At 38.4% G+C, this 20597-nt stretch overlaps 1 protein-coding gene across 2 annotated transcripts in view; it reads left to right on the top strand.

Annotated features, from left to right (window-relative positions):
• scfd2 (sec1 family domain containing 2) overlaps nt 1-20597 on the top strand; it is a 251514-nt gene that overhangs the window by 99713 nt on the left and 131204 nt on the right. For both annotated transcript variants that reach the window (XM_059989196.1, XM_059989197.1), the window contains exon 5: nt 6374-6623. In XM_059989196.1, coding sequence (XP_059845179.1) covers nt 6374-6623 — 250 coding nt within the window. The remainder of the gene's footprint in view (nt 1-6373; nt 6624-20597) is intronic.

Raw genomic sequence — 20597 nt, 5'->3', positions numbered from 1 at the left:
CCTCATCACAGAATAATTTACAGTGACTAATTAACCTACTAACCAATATGTCTTTGGACTGCGGGAGGAAAGCCACACACACAGGATGAAACGTACATACTTGCTTAAAGAGGATGCTGGAATTGAACTCTGATGCCCCTTGCTGTGACAGTGTCACACTAGCTTTTATGCTACCATGGCATAAACTGTAGGAAGAAAATAAATTTCTGCTGGATTTGCTGAGTATTTCCACAATTTTATGTTTTTATTTATTAGTAGTAATAATGTATGAGGCCGTGTTGCTTTTCTGCTGCATATGTTGTGTACTGAGATAGCATAATTACTCTATTTTTTCTTTGGTTTATTTGTTTAATTTCTCTCCATCCCTGCTCTGCCACACAATTTAAACTTGCTTTTATTTGGTTCTTCCTGGTTCTAATGAAAGTTCATGGTCTAAAATGTTATACTGTTTAATTCCTTGTAGATATTGCCTGACCTTCTGAGTATTTCTATCATTTACTTTTTTCTTTAACTTTTATGGATCTGCAGTTTTTGAATTTAAATAATGGCTTTCACTTGTGCATAACATCTCAGTGTTTAACATTAAATAAATTGTATTTCAAATATAAACTCCTAATAGATAGTCAAACCACAACCAGTTAGCACCTGATGTTGGATAGGAACCCAAGAGAGCCTCGTATTTGAGTAATGTTCTGTGACACATAACTTTCTCCAGAACAGGTAAATGTGTCACAATTTAATGTCCCATTTGAAAAATAACAATTCTCTCAAGTACTAGGCTGAAGAGTCAGCTGAAATTAATGAGCTTAAATCCAGAAGTGAGACTTAAATCTATAATATTTATACTCCTGAAAAATTAGGCCAGGATGAAAACTGTGTAGGTGCCATGTATCTATTTTTTGTCTGTCTAGGTTGTATTTTATGTTGCATGTTTATTATGGGTAACTTTTCATGTGGATTAGGGTGGGGTAGAAATGAAGAGTGTATTACATATTCATGCTTTGTCTTTTTGGTGAGCTTCAGTCTGGTTAGAGCAGAGGGTAGATCGGGAGGATGATATTTTTTGTTAATGCTAATGTTTAAATATGTTTAAACCTAATGTCTAAATATGGTTAAATATGTTTAAGATAGCTTAAGACTGCTTATTTCATTATATCACTCCCTTGTCCATTTGTCCTTCCCCACTGATCTCCGTCCTGGCACTTATCCTTGCAAGTGGAACAAGTGCTACACCTGCCCCTACGCCTCCTCCCTCACTACAATTCAGGGCCCCAAACAGTCTTTCCGGGTGAATCTGTTGGGTTCATATACTGTGTTCAGTGTTCCTAGTATGGCCTCCTGTATATCGGTGAGACCCTGCACAGATTGAGAGACTGCTTCACCAAGCACCTACGCTCCATCCACCAGAAAAAGTGGCATCTCCCAATGGCTACTGATTTTAATTCCAGAGTAGAGAAGCAGCACCGTATATTCCATTTGGGTAGCCTCCAACCTGATGGCATGAACATCCATTTTTCAAACTTCTGGTAATGCTCCCCTTCACCATTATCAAAGCATTTGATAAGGTATCCCATGCAAGGCTTATTGAGAAAGTAAGGGACATTGCTTTGTGGATCCAGAACTGGCTTGCCCACAGAAGGCAAAGAGTGGGTGTAGACAGGTCATATTCTGCATGGAGGTCAGTCACCGGTGGTGTACCTCAAGGATCTGTTCTGGGACCCCTACTCTTCCTGATTTTTATAAATGACCTGGATAAAGAAGTGGAGGGATGGGTTAGTAAATTTGCTGATGATATAAAGGTTGGAGGTGTTGTGGATAGTGTGGAAGGCTGTCAGAGTTTATAGTGGGATATTGATAGGATGCAAAACTGGGCTGAGAAGTGGCAGATGGAGTTCAACCCAGATAAGTGTGACATTGTTTATTTTGATAGGTCGAATATGATGGCAGAATATAGTATTAATGGTAAGACTCTTGGCAGTGTGGAGGATCAGAGGGATCATGGGTCCGAGTCCATAAGACACTCAAAGCTGCGATGCAGGTCGACTCTGTAGTTAAGAAAGCAAGCGGTGCATCATTGGTCTCCATCAATCGTGGGATTGAGTTTAGGAGCCGAGAGGTAATGTTGCAGCTATATTGGACCCTGGTCAGACCCAACTTGGAGTACTGTGCTCAGTTCTGGCCGCCTCACTACAGGAAAGATATAGAAACCACAGAAAGGGTGCAGAGGAGATTTACAAGGATGTTGCCTGGATTGGGGAGCATGCCTTATGAGAATAGGTTGAGTGAACTCAGCCTTTTCTCCTTGGAGTGATGGAGGATGAGAGGTGACCTGATAGAGGTGTATAAGATAATGAGAGATATTGATCGTATGGATAGTCAGAGGCGTTTTCCCAGGGCTGAAATGCCTAGCATGAGAAGGTACAGTTTTAAGGTGCTTGGAAGAAAGTACAGAGGAGACGTCAGGGGTAAGTTTTTAACACAGAGAGTGGTGAGTGCGTGGAATGGGCTGCCGGTGACAGTGGTGGAGACTGATAGGATAGGGTCTTTTAAGAGACTCCTAGACTGGTACATGGAGCTCAGAAAAGTAGAGGGCTATGGGTAACCCTAGGTAATTTCTAAGGTAAAGCCATGTTCACCACAGCATTGTGAGCCCAAGGGCCTGTATTGTGCTGTAGGTTTTCTATGTTTCTGTGACATAAAAAAGATGGGACTCCCTGCTTTGAGCTATCAACAATTCCACCAGTATTCATGTTAACTCTAAACTCAAAGGTAACACCTCCTATATCTGTTGGGCCAAAAGGGCTTGTTACAGTCCTGTATCTCTAAATAGAGATCAGAAAAGAAATACATCCAGATCATTCATATATATTCTAAACAGCAATGTTCCCAGCACTGATCCTAAAGACCACAAGATATAGGAGCAGAATTAGGCCTTTGGCCCATTGAGTCTGCTCTGCCATTTCATCATTTTCCCTCTCAGCACCAATATCCTTCCTTCTCCCCATATCACTTTACGCCTTAACTAATGAAAAATCTATCAATCTCTGCCTTAAATGTACACAATGACTTGGCCAATGACTTGACACAGCTACCTGTGGCATCAATTTCCACAGATTCACCAGCCTGTAGCTAAAGATGTTCCTCCTCATTTCCACTCTAAGAGGACATCCCTCTATTCTGAGGCTGTATCCTCTGGGCTTAGACTCCCTTACCATTGTAAACATCCTCTCCATCTCCACTCTATCGAGGCCTTTCAACATACAATAAGTTTCAATGAGGCCCAGAGGCATCAAACGCTCCTCATATGACAAGCCTTTCAGTCTCAGAATCATTTTTGTGAACCACCTTTGAAGCCTCTCCAATGTCAGTACATCTTTTCCTATATAAGGGGCCCAAAAACTGCTCACAATACTCCAAGTGAGGCCTCACCAGTGCTTTATGAAGCCTCAACATTACATCCGTGCTTGTATATTCTAGTCATTACTTCCTTGCTTTCATATTCTATAGATCCCTGTGGAAAATCTTTAGTTGTGAGCATCTAATTACAAAAACAATCCATTACCGTTATCAACAAGAGAAAATCTGCAGACGCTGGAAATCTAAGCAACACACATAAAGTGCTGGAGGGACTCAGAAGGCCAGGCAGCATCTATGAAAGAAAGTACAGTCTGTGTTTCCGGCTGAGACACCCAGATTCTTATTGCCAAACCAATTGTGAATCCAGTTTATCAACTTCCACTTGATCCCATGGGCATCTCCTACCTTTGTGGAGCAAAGTTGCATGTAGAATTTGTATTATCTTTTAAAATTTGATTTCCTGTGAAGAAATAAATTGCTTAAAGTTATCCAATAATGATTGCGTTTTCTGTCTTTCTTTGCTAAGAAAAAAGCTACCCAAAAAACACACCCTACTGAAGGGTCTCGGCCCAAAACGTTGACTGTACTCTTTTCCACAGATGCTCCATCTGATTTCCTCCAGCATTTTGTGTGTTTTGTCCCTATTTAGTTGCACTGCATTCCCTGATTTGAAGACAGTGGAGCCAAATTGTGGAGTAAGCTTAGTGCTATTGTTATGTAGTAGTTTAGCAGATCAACTGGGTGTCTGCAAATTTTCAGGTAAAAATGTTGATGAATTTGAATATAGAGTGAAGAGGAGAGCAGGGCTTGCTTTAATTGAAGTTCTGGCAATTAAAATTTGTTTTAAGTGCGGTGAATAAGGTGAAGAAACTTGCAAAATTGAATGGTATGGTGGATGGATGTGATATTCAGTCCAGCTAAATATCTACTTCTGTTGCTAAAACAAAATTTTGAACATACTGATTTCATTGCGTCCAGTGGATGTGGCTTGTTCTGTATAGTGACATCCTAAGACACGAGCAGAATTAGGGCATTGTCCGATCGAATCTGCTCAACCATTCAATGATAGTTGATATATTTTCCCTGTCAAACCCATTCTCTATCCTTCCGCCCTGTAACTTCTGATGCTCTTTAATAATTTCCACTTTATGACTTGGCCTTCATAGAAGCTGTCTGTGGCAATGAATTCCACAGATTCATCAACTCTGGCTAAGTAAATTCCTCCTCATCTCAATTATAAAGGGAAATTCTATTCTGAGGCTGTGCTCTCTGGTCCCAGATTCTATCAGGATTGGAAACATACTCTCCACATTCACTCTATCCAGGCCTTTCAACATTTGGTCAGTTTCAATGAGATCCCCTCTCATTCTTCAAAACTCCAATGAGTAAGGCCCAGAACTATCAAACATTCCACACACCCTTTCATTCCGTGGGTCATTCCCATAAATGTCTTCTGGACCTTCCTCAGTGCCAGCGCATCCTTTCTGAGATAAAGGGCCCAAAACTGCCCACAATATTCTCTATCTGGTGTTACCAGTGTATTGTAAAGCCTCAGAATTACATCCTTATCCTCTGGAAATGAATGCTAATACAGTGTTAATTAAGCATTGATTAATCAGGGTAGCCCTTATATGGGGCAGTTCTTAAAGAACAAAAACCAATGGAGAAAATAGCCTGGGTTCTCTTTGTTTATTTGGAATACTATGCTGCTTAATTGGCCCAGGAGACTTGCCAAAATGTCTCTAACAGGCATCAGTAGCATGTGTTAGTATTCAAAAATCGGCAATTTTTGTTATTAATACCTGGAGAGAAGCAAACAGTAAAGAAATTCAGAGTTGTTTTGCTCACTGTGGTTTCACACATTCAAGCTTGAGATGCTAGAAATGACAGGGAGTGAAAATGAAACATTTCACTACTTTTCACAAGTTCGAAACTACAAATAATTTGAAGATATCAACATCATTTTGAATGTTAGAATGAAAATGATTTAGAGGTAATAATTGTCAAAAACATTGTATGAAGGTAGTCTTATCTGTACTAGATGTCTGTGCTGATTTTGTTCATTTACAGTCAATCAAAAGAACACAGCAGTGTACTCCAATGATTTCCTCCGATAACTGTTAAGAACTAATACATAGTTTTTATAGTACTATATAGTTCTAATTAGTTCTGTATTTCATTTAAGTACATAATGTGTTACTCAAATAGTTTTTTTTTAATACCTTTTAAACTATTTCTTTGAAACTTGGGCTACTGGAGCAGCTGTTTAATTGGGCCAAAATGTACTGGCCCGATGTGTCCTAGTTAACCAGAATCCACTGTACTGCCTTCTTTACTACTGACTCAACCTGCAAGTTAACCTTTAGGGAATCCTGCACCAGGACTCCCAAATCCTTTTGCACCTCCAATTTCTTAACATGCTCCCTATTTAGAAAATAGAGTACACCTTTAATCCTTCTACTAAAATGCATGACCATACACTTCCCTGCACTGTATTCCATCTGCTTCTTCTTTGCCCATTCTCCCAATCTGTCCAAATCCTTCTGCAATCTCCCTGCTTCCTCAACACTACCAGACCCTCCACTTATTTCTTTGTCATCTGCCGCAAAGTCATCAATTTCGTCATCCAGGTTATTAATATATAACATTGAAAAGTAGTGAACCCACCACTGAATCCCGTGGATCATTATTTGACATTAGACTCTGCAGTATATATCACTTAATAATTGAGGTTGTTAAGAATTACAGTAAGCAGTTGAGAAGTAATCTGACTAATATAAGAATTGGGCTATCTAATGCAAAGAACCCTGTCCTTGTATAGCATTTTTATAGTCATTTCATGACATTTTATCCAAACCATTCATTGTGCTTCTTTTTAAGTGTTTTCTACATTTCATAGGTATAGTTCTGTTAAACTGCTTTAAATTTTGAAGTTTGAAATGCTGTATAAACCTTCTGAAAAAAATTAGTTGTTTGACACTGAAATTAAAAATTGTTCAATTCTTTTGTTTTGTAGACCTTGGAGCATTCCGATTTGTCATGTGTTTTAACCCAGCTTCTGTCCTTAATCAAGTCCCATGAGAAAAGGGACCCCTCTGATTTCAACCTGGAAGAAGTTCTTGTTCTGTTGGTTTTCATCTACTCTGTGGTAGGAGAACACAAGTTGGACAGCACAACAGATAAAGCTGAATGCCAGGTCAAAAAAGCCTTGAGGATGTCATTGTGTGCTGAACCTAATTTATCTCAGGCACTCCATGAAATGACAGGTGGGTTTGAATTCCAAACACAAAGTACACTGCAGATGCTGTGGTCTAATAAACACGTACAAACGAGCTGGATGAACTCAGCAGGTGGGGCAGCATCAGTTGAAAGGAGCATTCAACGTTGTGGGCTGATAACATTGACTGCTATTTTCAACTAATGCTGCCTGACCTGCTGAGTTCATCCAGCTTGTTTATATGGGTTTGAATTCTATTGGGTGCTGCTAAAGTTAGAATGTCATAATAATTGTACCAACAATGTACAAAAAAAGAAACGAGTTTGGCTGATATTTATATTTAGCGGAGACATTCTGTGAGTACTGATCCTGATGATTCTGTAACAATGTGGAAATGTGTCAAGTATTTCTCATTACTTGAGGAAAAAAGGACCACAATTTACAAGACTGCAGAAAAAAATATTTTTTTAAAGTATTGCTATACATTGAAGTGATATTGGCACAACAATTCAAACATCAAGATAAATCCTCTAAGTTTGGATTAGTCAGCTGCATATCAGCAGATTATCTAAAATATCTTTTAAGTTTGCTTATTGCCTTCAAATCTGTGCACATCAATTTATAGCATGTGAGCAAATCCTGAAAGGAACGTTACTACGACCACAGGGATAGGTGCTTCAGTCATAGCTACAGTGGCATGCGAAGTTCGGGCATCCCAGTCAAAATTTCTGTTACTGTGAATAATTAAGTGAGTAAAAGATGAACTGATCTCCAAAAGTCATAAAGTTAAGATGAAACATTCTTTTCAACATTTTAAGCAAGATTAGTGTATTATTTTTGTCTTGTACAATTTTAGAGTAAAAAAAAGGAAAGGAGCATCATGCAAAAGTTTGGGCACCCCAAGAGATTTGAGCTCTCAAAAAACTTTTCTCAAGGTCTCAGACCTTAATTAGCTTGTTCGGGCTATGCCTTGTTCACATTCATCATTAGGAAAGGCCAGGTGATGCAAATTTCAAAGCTTTATAGTTACCCGGACTCCTCAAACCTTGTCCCAACAATCAGCAGCCGCCTAGCACTCTGAAAATTAAAATAAATGATGCCCACAAAGCAGGAGAAGGCTATAAGAAGATAGAAAAGTGTTTTCAGGTAGCCGTTTCCTCAGTTCGTAATGTAATTAAGAAATGGCAGTTAACAGGAATGGTGGAGGTTAAGTTGAGGTCTGGAAGACCAAGAAAACTTTCTGAGAGAACTGTGTGTAGGATTGCTAGAGAGGCAAATCAAAACCCCCGTTTGACTGCGAGAAGATATAGCAGACTCTGGAGTGGTGGTGCACTGTGCAGTGACACCTGCACAAATATGACCTTCGTGGAAGAGTCATCAGAAGAAAACCTTTCCTGCGTCCTCACCACAAAATTCAGCGTCAGAAGTTTGCAAAGGAACATCTATACAAGCCTCATGCATTTTGGGAACAAGTCCTGTGGACTGATGAAGTTAAAATAGAACTTTTTGGCTGCAATGAGCAAAGGTATGCTTGGAGAAAAAAGGGCACAGAATTTCATGAAATCGACACCTCTCCAACTGTTAAGCATGGGGGTGGATCGATCACGCTTTTGGGCTTGTGTTGCAGCCAGTGACATAGGGAACATTTCACTGTTAGACGGAAGAATGAATTCAATTAAATACCAGCAAATTCTGGAAGCAAACATCACACCGTCTATAAAAAAGCTGAAGATGAAAAGAGGATGGCTTCTACAACAGGATAATGATCCTAAACACACCTCAAAATCCACAATGGACTACCTCAAGAGGCGCAAGCTAAATGTTTTGCCATGGTCCTCACAGTCCCCCGACCTAAACATCATGGAAAATCTGTGGATAGACCTCAGAAGAGCAGTGCATGCAAGATGGCCTAAGAATCTCACAGAACTAGAAGCCTTTTGCAAGGAAGAATGGGCGAAAATCCCCCAAACAAGAATTGAAAGACTCTCAGCTGGCTACAGAAAGCATTTTCAAGCTGTGATACTTGCCAAAGCGGATGTTACTAAGTACTGACCAGGCAGTGTGCCCAAACTTTTGCTTTGGGCCCTTTTCCTTTTTTGTTATTTTGAAACTGTAAAAGATAGAAATAAAAAAGTAATTTTGCTTAAAATATTAAAGAAATATGTAATCTTTAACTTTATGCCTTTTCGAGATCAGGTCATCTTTTACTCACTTAACTATTCACAGTAACAGAAATTTTGACCAGGGTGACCAAACTTTGCATGCCACTGTATGTGTGATCTTTGTCACTGATTTGTCTTGAGAAAACAGGATGTAAGTATTGAAGTTAGCTGACAGTTCTGAACTAGCTGTGATTGTCAGTACTAGGCTTCAGGAGGACATGAGCATGCTGAGTGAGTGGACAACAATTTGATGGATTGAATTGAAAAGTATGAGTTCACTCATTTTGGTGTTCAAAATAGTGAAATGGGGCATCTTAAATGGTAAGAGATGGTATTGCTGTTAAAAGGGAAGAAGTCAGGCAGTGTAAAAAGTGTTAAGGATGGTGAATAATATATTGACCCTTACTACGTAAGAATTTTATTTAGGAGGTTGGAAGTCTCACTGCAATTTTAACTACTCCTAGAGTACAGTTCGTATATAGTTTTGGATTCTTCCTAACTAACAGTGCATTTGCTGTAGAGGGAGGACAGCCAAGTTACAGTTTGCAGAATGAGAATTTCATGGATTGGTATTGTGGTTTCTGAAGTTTAGAAAAATGAGAAAATATCTCATTTAAACTTAGAAAATTAATAAAGAGATTAGCAGACTAGATGCAGGATGTTTATTTCCCCTATTTGAGGCATTTAAGATCAAAGACTCTGCTTGAAAATGAGGGATGTGCCATTTGTGACTAAGATAAGGAGAAATTGTTCTACTCAATGTGTGTGAACCTCCAGAATTCACTTTCCAAGTAGAGCTGAAAAATGGCACTGATACAGAAAATCTTAGACTAGTGGTTGAACAGGCTTAATGACTTACTTCAGCTTCTATTTAACATGTTCTTAGCTTCTAAATCTGTATTACTTTTTTCCCCAAAGGAATTTTTATCTTTTTGTGGAATTATTATCTGATAATGAGACAAGCTTTTTTCCATTGCCTCTTTCATAAGTTATTATTTAATGACTTTTCCCCAAAGAAGTATTATTAAAACCAAAGGCCCTAAATTTTGGGTAGGTGTTAATAAGTTTGGAGGGAATTCGATGAAAGACCTTTACACCCAGAAGATTGTTTGTAACTGGGTTGAACTGCCTGTGTTGCTGATGGAAGTAGGTACTGTCACATCACTAAGTAGCATCTACTGTATGAGTACTTGAATCATGAACATATAAAAGGCTACAGACCAATTGCTGGTAAATGGGATGTAGTCTTGATGGTTAGCCTAAACATAGAAGGGCAATGGGCCTGTTTCTGTGCTGTATGACTCCATGATCTAACTGGCAAAGCCCTGAAATGCATTTTCCTTGTTGTCAAAGGCTAAAGAACATTTCTGGGGCAGAGCTTTTTCTCTACTCTACCAGAGTTTGTGCCACTTTGAAACAACACCATTTTCAGGATGCATAGCCCCCTTGAAATGTTTCACTTCTTTCCATGAGTGAGTGGATATGGTGACCATGGAGACAGAATCAGCAGGATTCAGCTCATTAGCATTTGTTTGCTAGTGTCTGTATCAGTTACCTTGTGTAGCAGCTGGATTTAAACACTTAGCTCTTCGTCATGATGTAAGAACTCAGGCAGGAGTGGGAAGCATGATAATTGCTTACATCAGTAACTTTATAGAGCCTCCACCCTTGCCAGCATTTGTAATCAAACAAAAATAAAATTTAACAATTCATCTTTAGGATGTGGATTAGCGTTAGCAGTTTTATTTGAAATAGTTTTAAGTAGAAATAATTCCACTGGCTGTTACGCTAAATAAGTAGCAAATGAACTTTTACTATGTTCACATCAATTCATTGTGAGAACAAGCTGATGTTTCTGTTGATTTACTGCTAATAGCTGGTACCTTTTGTTTCCTCTGCTACTTTTCATTAAGTGACAACTGTATTAAAACAAAGATTGACCCCATCATTTAACCATCTTTTGTCTACTTGTCACCAAATGCTACCACTGTTGACTTCTTGTTGTCTCACTGTCTTTTCAATCTATTCCAAACATTGTTCAGTACTGTATTAGCTGCATGGTGCTTCACATGCTGATGCTACACTACAAACCTTCAGGGTTGATTCTTTGTTATAGATCACTCAGTGATTGTTTATCTCTTTAAGTCTGTTTTAGTTAAGGGCAACAAAAGCAAATGAACTTTTGACAATGAGCATTTACTACTGAAATCACAGCTTCATGGGAAGGGGAAAACGCACTTATTTCCTGAAATGCAACTTCAATCAAATAATAAATATTAATCCTTGTATTCCATTCCTAATACCCTCTAGCATTGTGCTAGAGTTTCTTGAAATTTGAAAAAAAAGTAATAATCTTAATGATATTGTTGTAAAAATCCCAGGAGAGAAATTACAGAAGATTCACAAAGCTTGCTCTAAATTTTCTTCCACCTGTTTCATTTGTTAGTTATAATCATATAAATGAAGGAGCAGAAGGCTATCTGATCAAATACTGGGCAACATTAGTCAGATAATGCAGTTCCTGGTATCGATAGACCATCTGCTGTGAGGATTGTTTGTCAAGGTTCAAAGTAAAATTATTATCAAAGTGTACATATGTCGCTATGTACAACCATGAGATTCGTTTTCTTCAGGGCAATCACAGTAAATACAAGAAGCATTAGAATCAATAAAAGACTGCACCCAATAGGACGGACAATAACCAATGTGCAAGAAAGCACTAACCAGCTGCAAATACATAAAGGATAACAAAAGAAATAATAATAATAAATAACCAATAATTATTGAGAGGATGAGATGAAAGGACCTTGGAGGTGAGTCCATTGCTTGTGGGAAGAATTCAGTGATGGGGAGAGTGAAGTTGAGTCAAGTTATTCCCTCTGGTTGAAGAACCTGATGCTTGAGGACTAATAACTGTTCCTGAACCTGGTGATGTGGGTCCTGAAACTCCTGTACCACCTTCCTGATAGCAGTAGAGAGAAGAGAGAGTGGCCTGGATGGTGGCCATCCTTGATAATGGTTGCTGCTTTCCTGCACCAGCGCTCCATATAGACCTGCTCAGTGGTGGAAAGGGCTTGACCAGTGATGGACTAGGCTACTAGTAGATGCACTACTTCTTATAGGCTTCTCTGTACAAGAGTGTTGGTGTTTCCATACTAGGCCATGAGGCAAACAGTCAGTATACTCTCCACCACTAATCTAGAGAAGTGTGTCAATGTTTTAGATGGTCATCTGAGTCTTTGCAAATTTCTAAAGAAGTTGGGCAATCACTGGTGATACTTTCAGAAGAACCCACTAAGGTGGAATGGGAAGATCAAGCATTCACCACAAATATTACTAGTTTGTACATTAGTATGTTTGCATTTTAATAAAGAGGGTATTATAATTATTTTATGCCTTTTAAATATCTTGGGTGTCCTAAACCAATTGCTTTTGAACTATAGTCACTACTGAAATGCAGCAAAAGTGGTAACCAATAGTAACCAATATGTGCACAGCAGGCTTTTACGTAGCACAATTAAATGATCAGAACATTTATTTTGGATGTTGGTTGTAAGATAACTACTCTCTAAGGCTTCCTTATTGTGTTTCCTCTATTTTCCTGCATGTGGGAAGACTTTTGCAGCTGCCATGCCTGATCTTAGAGCTTAGTGAATTGGCTCACGTATTATTTACACATTAACCCTTGTTTGCAGTTCTGAACAATAAAGACAAGAAGCAAAGTATTAAAGATAAATCAATATCCTTTAAGAGTCATTTTGATGATGGATTCCCTATGAATACTTACAATTCAAAAGAAATGTAATTCTTTTTTTCTTTCATGTTTTCTGTTATTTTGTGTTCCATAGCTTGTTTAAATGTAGCTAGATCTAAAAGTACAATTAATGAAAACATACATCTATGATGTGGATTATTCAGTCACTATTTATTTTTGCCAGCTATGATAATTCTACTTGAATGACTGTTGACTACATAAATTCTTCACTCAACCAGAAACTGGTGTAGTCATTTGTGTGGCACAATTGTTATGGGAAAGTGAATCTGTTGTTTGATATTTTTTCCATATAGTTCTGACACAAGTTGATGAAAGGTATATTTTCATCTCAGTGAGCCAACTAGACCATATATCTAGCTCTTATAACAATGTCTCAGTGACTTTATGTGTAGTTTATTGACTTGGCCTATTCAGCAAATTAGTACTTGAAACCAATTCAAATTCTTCTGTAAAATCCAAGTGGACTTGGTCTAACTACTTCTGCTGAATTTTCTGGCAGGAGAAGCTTAATAGACTGTACTTGACTTTTTATTTATTCATTCACTGAATGTGGGAATTGTTGGCAAAACCAGCCTTTGTTGCCCTTGCAGAGGAGCTCCTGTGAATCTAAAAGGGTTAATGTTTGATGGCTCTGGGCCTGTACTCGTTGGAGTTTAGAAGAATGAAGGGAGAATCTCATTGAAACCTATTGACTGAATGGATGTGGAGAGGATGTTTCTTATAGTGGGGAAGCTTCAGAATAGAGGGATGTGCCTTTAGAACAGATCGGAGGAGGAATTTCTTTAGCAGAGGGTGACGAATATGGAATTCTTTGTCACAGTCAGCTGTGGGGTCTAAATCATTGGGTGTATTTAAATCAAAGGTTGCTAGGTTCTTGATTAGCAAGGGCTTCAAAGGTTACAGGGAGAAGGCAGAAGAATGGGGTTGAGAGAGGTAATAAATCAACCATGATTGAATGGCAGAACAGACTCGATGGGCCAAATGGCCAAATTCTGCTCCTATGTCTTATAGTCTTATGGTTAATGATTGGTTGTAGAAAGATTTGCTAGTAATTTAATGCCAAAACCAAGTGGATGGAATCTTATGAGTAGGAGATGGGCATTATTTGGTAAAGGGATCGTTCAAATTCTACATGCCATTTCTCCTGCATATGATCCATTTTCCAAGTCTTGCTGTACTTTTCAGCACTTTTTCACCTTTCTGATCCAGATCAGATAAGGGTGGCTTATTTCTTTCTCTGAAGGACATTATTCAATCTGATGGTTTTATTACAACAACAGTGGATTTAAGTTAATTAGGACACATCGAGACCAGTACATTTTGGCTCAATTAAGCAGCTGCCGCAATTCGCCAAAGTTTTATGGAAGTAGTTAAGTGGTATAAAAAGATAAACTAACGTTTAACTGAGTAATGAGTTATGCATGTAAATGAAATACAGAACAAATTGAAACACCACCAATGCCTCTACAGTGCTATAAATCTGTATTAGTTCCTAATAGTTATTGATGGAGGGATGTGGTTGACTGTAAATGAACAAAGTCAAAGCAGACACCTAGTGCAGATAATCTTCATACAATGCTTTAGATGTAACATTCAAGATGACTGTCGATGCCTTTGTAGTCCTAACTTGTTGAAGTAGTGAAATCGTTTCATTTTTACTCCTGACCATTTCTGGCATCTCCAAGCCTGAATGCTTGAAATCGCAGTGTGCAAAACAGTTCTGAATTGTTTTACTCCTTACCTGTCACCAACTATCACTGACACAAATTGCTGCTTTTTGAACACAAACATGCTATGTAAAAACTGATTGCTCAAAGCTTGGTGTAGTGTCTGACCGCCATGCAAGTGCACCTGATCGATGCTAGTTAGAAACCGTTGGGCAACAGTCTCCTGCCGCAATTAAGCACCTTATCGTCTCAAATAAAAGAAGGGATTCCCAGCTATTTTATTAATTAAGTTTTTATTCTTTAAGAGCTGAACCAAACATATGAATGCCCCAATTAACCAATATCCCAATGAATCAGAATCCATTTTATTTGTCGGTTTGCAAGGCAGCATCTATGGAAAAGAGAAGAGTCAACGTTTCAGGCCAAGACCCTTCATCGGGACAGGAGAAAAGAGATGAGTAAGATTAGAGGGTGGGGGAGGGGAGGAGGAAGCACAAGGTCATAGGTGAAACTGGGAAGTGGGAAGGGTGAAGTAAAGAGCAAGGAAGTTGATTGGTCAAAGGAATACAGGGCTGGAGAAGGGGGAATCAGCTTGAATCTATTTTACATCTCCTTAACAAATCTTTTGTCTGTGAAATGGAATTACTACTTGTTACTGAAAGCTCTCTAAACTTGCAGCACTGAAGCAAATAGCTGGGAGTGGTGAAAGCTGACCACTTCCTTGATGAACCTGTTGAGAGAACCACTGTTTTTTTCGGATCCACAAGGACTACTAAAGTAAACAGTATCCCAGCATCTTGGAAACTTATTCAGTAGCAATTATCTTAAAGCTGCATTGGATGTTGTTGCAGCCACTATTGTGTTCAAGTAATCATCTTCTCTACTCTCTCAATTTTAAGATGATAACCCTTTCATGAGAACCTCTGTATAAATAAATCATATTCCAATCACCCAATTAAAGGCCTTACAATAATGAAGTTAGCTTGAGTAGAAAGATATTCACTACAAGTATAGATTCCCATCCTTCTTGATTATTAGCTGCTTGGTGGCTTCTCCTTGTTTGGTGGAAAGATGGAGCACTGACACTGCTCATTTTGCATCATTGTACAACCTGATGTATAATAATACAGCTGAACCCAAGCAACAATTTCAATTGTAGCAGAAAACTTATTGTATCTGTAGGTAGAAACATAGAAAACCTGCAGCACAATACAGGTCTTTCGGCCCACAAAGTTGTGCCAAACATGTCCCTACCTTAGAAATTGCTAGGGTTACCCATAGCCCTCTATTACTCTAAGCTCCATGTACCTATCCAAAAGTCTCCTAAAAGACCCTATCATATCTGCCTCCACCAATGTTGCCGGCAGCCCATTCCACACACTCACCACTCTTTGAGTAAAAAGCCTACCCCTGACATCTCCTCTGTACCTACTCCCCAGCACCTTAAACCTGTGTCCTCTTGTGGTAACCATTTCAGCCCTGGAAAAAGCCTCTGACTATCTACACGATCAATGCCTCTCATCATCTTATACACCTCTATCAGGTCACCTCTCATCCCCCGTCGCTCCAAGGAGAAAAGGCCGAGTTCACTCAACTTGTTTTCGTAAGGCATGCTCCCCAATCCATGCAACATAAGTGTTGGATAATCCTATTTTATTAGTATTAAAATGCAAATGGAAGTTGTTGTCTAATTCCAAATGGATGTAGTTGCAATGATAAAAACTGCAGAGGTATGATTTAAGTTTGGCTAGTTGGTCTACAGAAGTAATTAGTTCTGCCATTTATTGTTAGATAATGGGCAATAATTAATAAGTGTGTGTTGGGATTCTAGAGTTTTTTTAACCACTTGTGTGCAACCAATTAGTACCTACAAGCAGATCAGTATTTCCCTGTGTACTTTAAGTAAGAATGTTATGGGGCAGTCTTCAAAAATAATGAGGTTTCTTCCCTGGTTTACCCTTTCCTGTCCAGACAAAGGAGCCAAACAATTTTCATGAGCCGAATGAATATCATTAGTATGATAGTAAGTTTTACAATATAAGAGGAAGACAAGTTGGTAATTTGTTGGTAAAAAGTGACTGCCAATACCCCAGTAGCTTAAAATTATACAGCTTATAAATGCATTTATGAAATGTGTGGTATCATTTAATACATTTCACACCTAAAGTTTATTCCTCCTGAGAGGCGAGCATATTTCATCAGCAAAAGGGATTAATGTGGCTTTATTTTTCCAAAACACTTTGTTGGACTTTGTATTCAAGACTAACAAATGGGCGATGAACTAACTGCATAATTTGACAATTGCAACAAAATTTGTGATAGTCTACACAGTATTTGTTGGCTTTACATTTAATCATAGAGACTAATTTGCTCTTGAGTATTGAGATCATTGTTGTCTGAAAATTTGTTGACTTATAGTTTTGACAAATACTGTCCTGGAATAGAGCATATCTTTGTGGCAGCCAAAATACAGTTTTGGAAGTATAAATTAATACTGCTTTATTGTTATCTGGAAATATTTTTTCAAAGTTAAAGCTTGGATTTTTAACTTAAGACATTTGTTTATCTTAGTTGAGAGAGTGTTTACAGTAGTATGACTGTGTACATTCCAGAATTGATTAAATTGCTTGCAAGTCATTCACATTTTAATATCACTTTTCTTTATGAAGGCAAAAGAATCAGTTTTATTCTGGAAACATTGCCTTACATTATAAAATCTGTCCTCAATGTATCCTGTGAACCAAGAACTAGTAACATCTGGCAACAGCCTTTGTGAGAATTCAGAGCCTTAATATCAATTGATCTGATTCAGAAGAATATGGCGTCAGAGAACAAAGTGACCAAGGCCGACTTTTTTCACTTCTTTTACGTTGTCTTTTTCTTTCAAACGTGGTTCTGCTATGAATGGAGCTTACGATCTGCATTTTGGTTGTGTATTTTCGGGTTGATTGAGCAATCTGGCGCTTATCTGTTTCTGAGGGTGGTGTGCAGCCTCGAGGCCAAGAAGCCAGGAGATGGGACACAAGCCCGTGATTGACTTCATTGCTCACCGATCTTGGCAACTAAAGCATCGAGAAAGACTGAAATCATCAAGGCAAGAGCAGAAGGTGAGCAGGCGTTCAGCCTCACAAGCGCTGCTGCCAGAGGAAGGTGTCTATGTGTGACAGTCTCCCTCTTGCCCACTGCTTCCGGAGGAAGGTCCCTGTGCGTTAGCCAGTAAGTGCCTTGCAAAATGTATAGAATACAGTCTAATGATCATGACTATGGCTTTTGAGTATTATATGGTGACATGCATATGTGGATAATAAACTTACTTTGAACTATTATTGGATAAAGTTTGTGACTAACTGTGTCTACTCTTTAAAATAGACAGGATGACCAAATGGCCTCCATCTGTGCTCTGTTTTATGAACATAAATATAGACTTTGTAAATATGGTATTCAGAACAAAAAAGCCCAATTATAAAAGAGACATTGTTGGCTTCTCTACCTTCACAGTTCAACATATCCTTCCAATTTTATGTTCATATTCCTCTTGAAAAATTAGATTTCATTCTCCTGTTTCTTATGCAATGTGACTTATGTGACCAAGAGAGATAATCTGCTTTAAAGTTCTCTTTTTCCTCATTTGCTGTTCTGTTGACAGTTCCACAGGATTGGTGGAGGATGATGCTGTCCTTTCCCAGACGGATAGACCTATCAAATTACAACTATTATAAGCTATAACCAAAATCGTGGTGCTGCTTCTAGGATTGCATCCATAAGGCAGTCATTATCAGTCCTCGTTTGCACACTTCCTGTAGCTATTAAAGAAGGACTTGTATTTCTGTAGTGGTTTTCACAGAATCTAGCATCACAAATTTGATTGCCTTAAGGAATTTTGAAGTACAATTGTGATGAACAGTCATTCTCCAAACAGCATGATCTTCAAATACAAAGATGTAAATGACCAAAGTAGCCTGGATTTTCTAGTGGTAAGTGATGAAAAAAAATATTGGTCAGAAAAACATTTCATGTGGTTTTTCAATAATCCAGTGAGAATGTGTATATGGCATTTCATGTGTTTTTTAATAATCCAGTAAGAGTGTATATATGGCATTGGTTTAATGTTTTGTTGAAAAATCAGCATATTCAGCAACACTGCACAGAAGTGGCAACATAAATAATGTGTTCATCTTAATGTTCAGCCAAATGATTAGTGTGCCATTGACAAGCGTCTACCCTGATTCTTTAACTCTAGTGGAAATTCATTCCTGATCTAATGGAATGGCAGAATAGGCAGAAGAGGCCTGATAGATTACTCATGGTACCACCCATTCAATAGATTCTGATAACAAATGAGAAAATCTGCAGATGTTGGAAACCCAAGCAAAATGCTGGAGGATCTCACCAGTCCAGGCAGCATCTATGGAAAATAGTAAACATTCGGCATTTTGGGTTGAGTCCCTTCATCAGGACTGGAGAAAAAAGTTGAGAAATCAGGTTAAGAAGGTGGGGGGGGAGGGGAGGAAGAAGTACAAGGTGGTAGGTGATAGGTGAAACCAGGAGAGGGGGAAAGGTGAAGTAAAGAGCTGGGAAGTCCATTTGTGAAAGAAGTAAAGGGCTGGAGAAGGGGGAATCTGATGGGAGAGGACAGAAGGCCATAGAAGAAAGGGAAGGGGCAGGAGCACCAAAGGGAGGTAATGACTTCCTTTGTGTAGGGAGGTAAGGGGCTTATTTTGCTGCTGTTTTTCTTCTTGTGTTCTCTTTTGGTGTGTTCTGTGTTGTTCTGCTGAGCATTGTGGGTTGCTGCCAACACATCATTAGGTGTTTTGGTTGTTAATACAAATGACGCTCCATGTACATATGGTAAATAAATCTGAATCTGAAATCTGAAATCCACCAAGACTGCAGAATGACCAGAGCAGTCATCAAGGGTGAGCATTCAGATTTTTGATACTGTAGTAATTTTGATAATTATATAAACATCTTAGAAAGGTATATAAAAATTAAAGATGATTTCATAAAACTGCAAACTTGGAAGAACAGTTAAAATTTAGGGTTTGACTGAAGTTGCAAATAATATTTATATTACTCCAGTGCCCGCTACAGAATGTGTTACTGAGAACAACAGCTTGCATCTACATTTAAGCTTTAACACAGGAAGGTGTTATAAAATAACTGAGGTCAGAAGTGGCGGAATACAGGTATTTTAAAAACTTGCAAGACTGAAGTAAATGCAGTATAAACATTTAAAGGTTTTTGGTTGGGTATATAGAGAGGAAAGGGGTAAAGGGACATTGTCTTATCATGGGGAAATGGGACTGGCTTTAATGGGCATCTTGGTCAGCATTGTCCAGGTGGACCTAAGGGCTTGCTTCCGTGCTCTACGACTGGAAAATGTTGCAGAGACAGGAAAAAGTGATGTATTGGAGTGTTTTGTACATACAGATAAGAAATTTTAAATTGGAGCATTGTCCAACCAGAGAGCACATCAACATTTGGAGCAATTTAACTTCCATATTAATTTTGGATGAGAAATGTAAGTTTTTGCCCAGAACATGACTTCTTGCAGACTGTTTACTTGGTCTTGACTAACATGGGAATTGTTCCTTCCTTGTTCCAGCCAGATGGATCTTAAAAAGGATTTTAAGAAAATATTTAATTGTAGGAGGTTTAAATGTGTGCAGATAATACTCAGAGTGCATAGCAGATCAATTGGCAATTTAAACATTTCTAAATGTTATTAGATTGGTGATGAACCAGATTCAGCATACAGAAGTGCTGTTCAAATCCTACCCAGTGTGACAGCAGGCAAAAATAATTTCCACTTCTGTTGCGGTATTTCGTATGGTTAAGTGTCTCGTGAAAGAGTGAGATGACTGAATCTTTTTGACAGTTGAGAAAGGAATATTGGCTGAGATATCAGCAGTACTCCATGCACAGCATATTAAGCCAAATAAAATCTGTTTATTTCCAAATCCACATACAGATGGGCTTAACATCTCATCAAGCAGAGTGCAGCACTCCCCTGTTACTATAGCAAAGTGTCATTTTGCATTATGTGCTGCAGCTTGAACCCACTATCTTCTGAACAGATAAGGATGCTACATGCTGAGTGAAATGCTGGCTACATATTTTCAAGTTAAATGAATTGGAGAAATACTGTATAATCGTACAGCAAGGAAGGAAGTTATTTGGCCCACTGTGTCATATTTGTAATGCTGTCTAACAGTTTTCAACTGTTTTCCCATAAGTCTCAATTTTTTTTCATTCTCACTGCTTTGAATAAATCTACTTTTGGGCAAAGTAATTCTGTTTCTTAACCACACCATGAATCTAGTTGCTAGTGAGTATCTATTATAAACATGAAATTTCTAATTTCATTTTTATCGTTTAGAAAAATTATCGTTTTTATCATTTAGAAAATTATTGTTTAG

The sequence above is a fragment of the Hypanus sabinus genome, chromosome 14 (assembly GCF_030144855.1).
Source record: "Hypanus sabinus isolate sHypSab1 chromosome 14, sHypSab1.hap1, whole genome shotgun sequence".
In the NCBI taxonomy this organism is placed as follows: Eukaryota; Metazoa; Chordata; class Chondrichthyes; order Myliobatiformes; family Dasyatidae; genus Hypanus; species Hypanus sabinus.
This window is presented reverse-complemented; position numbering and strand designations above follow the sequence as displayed.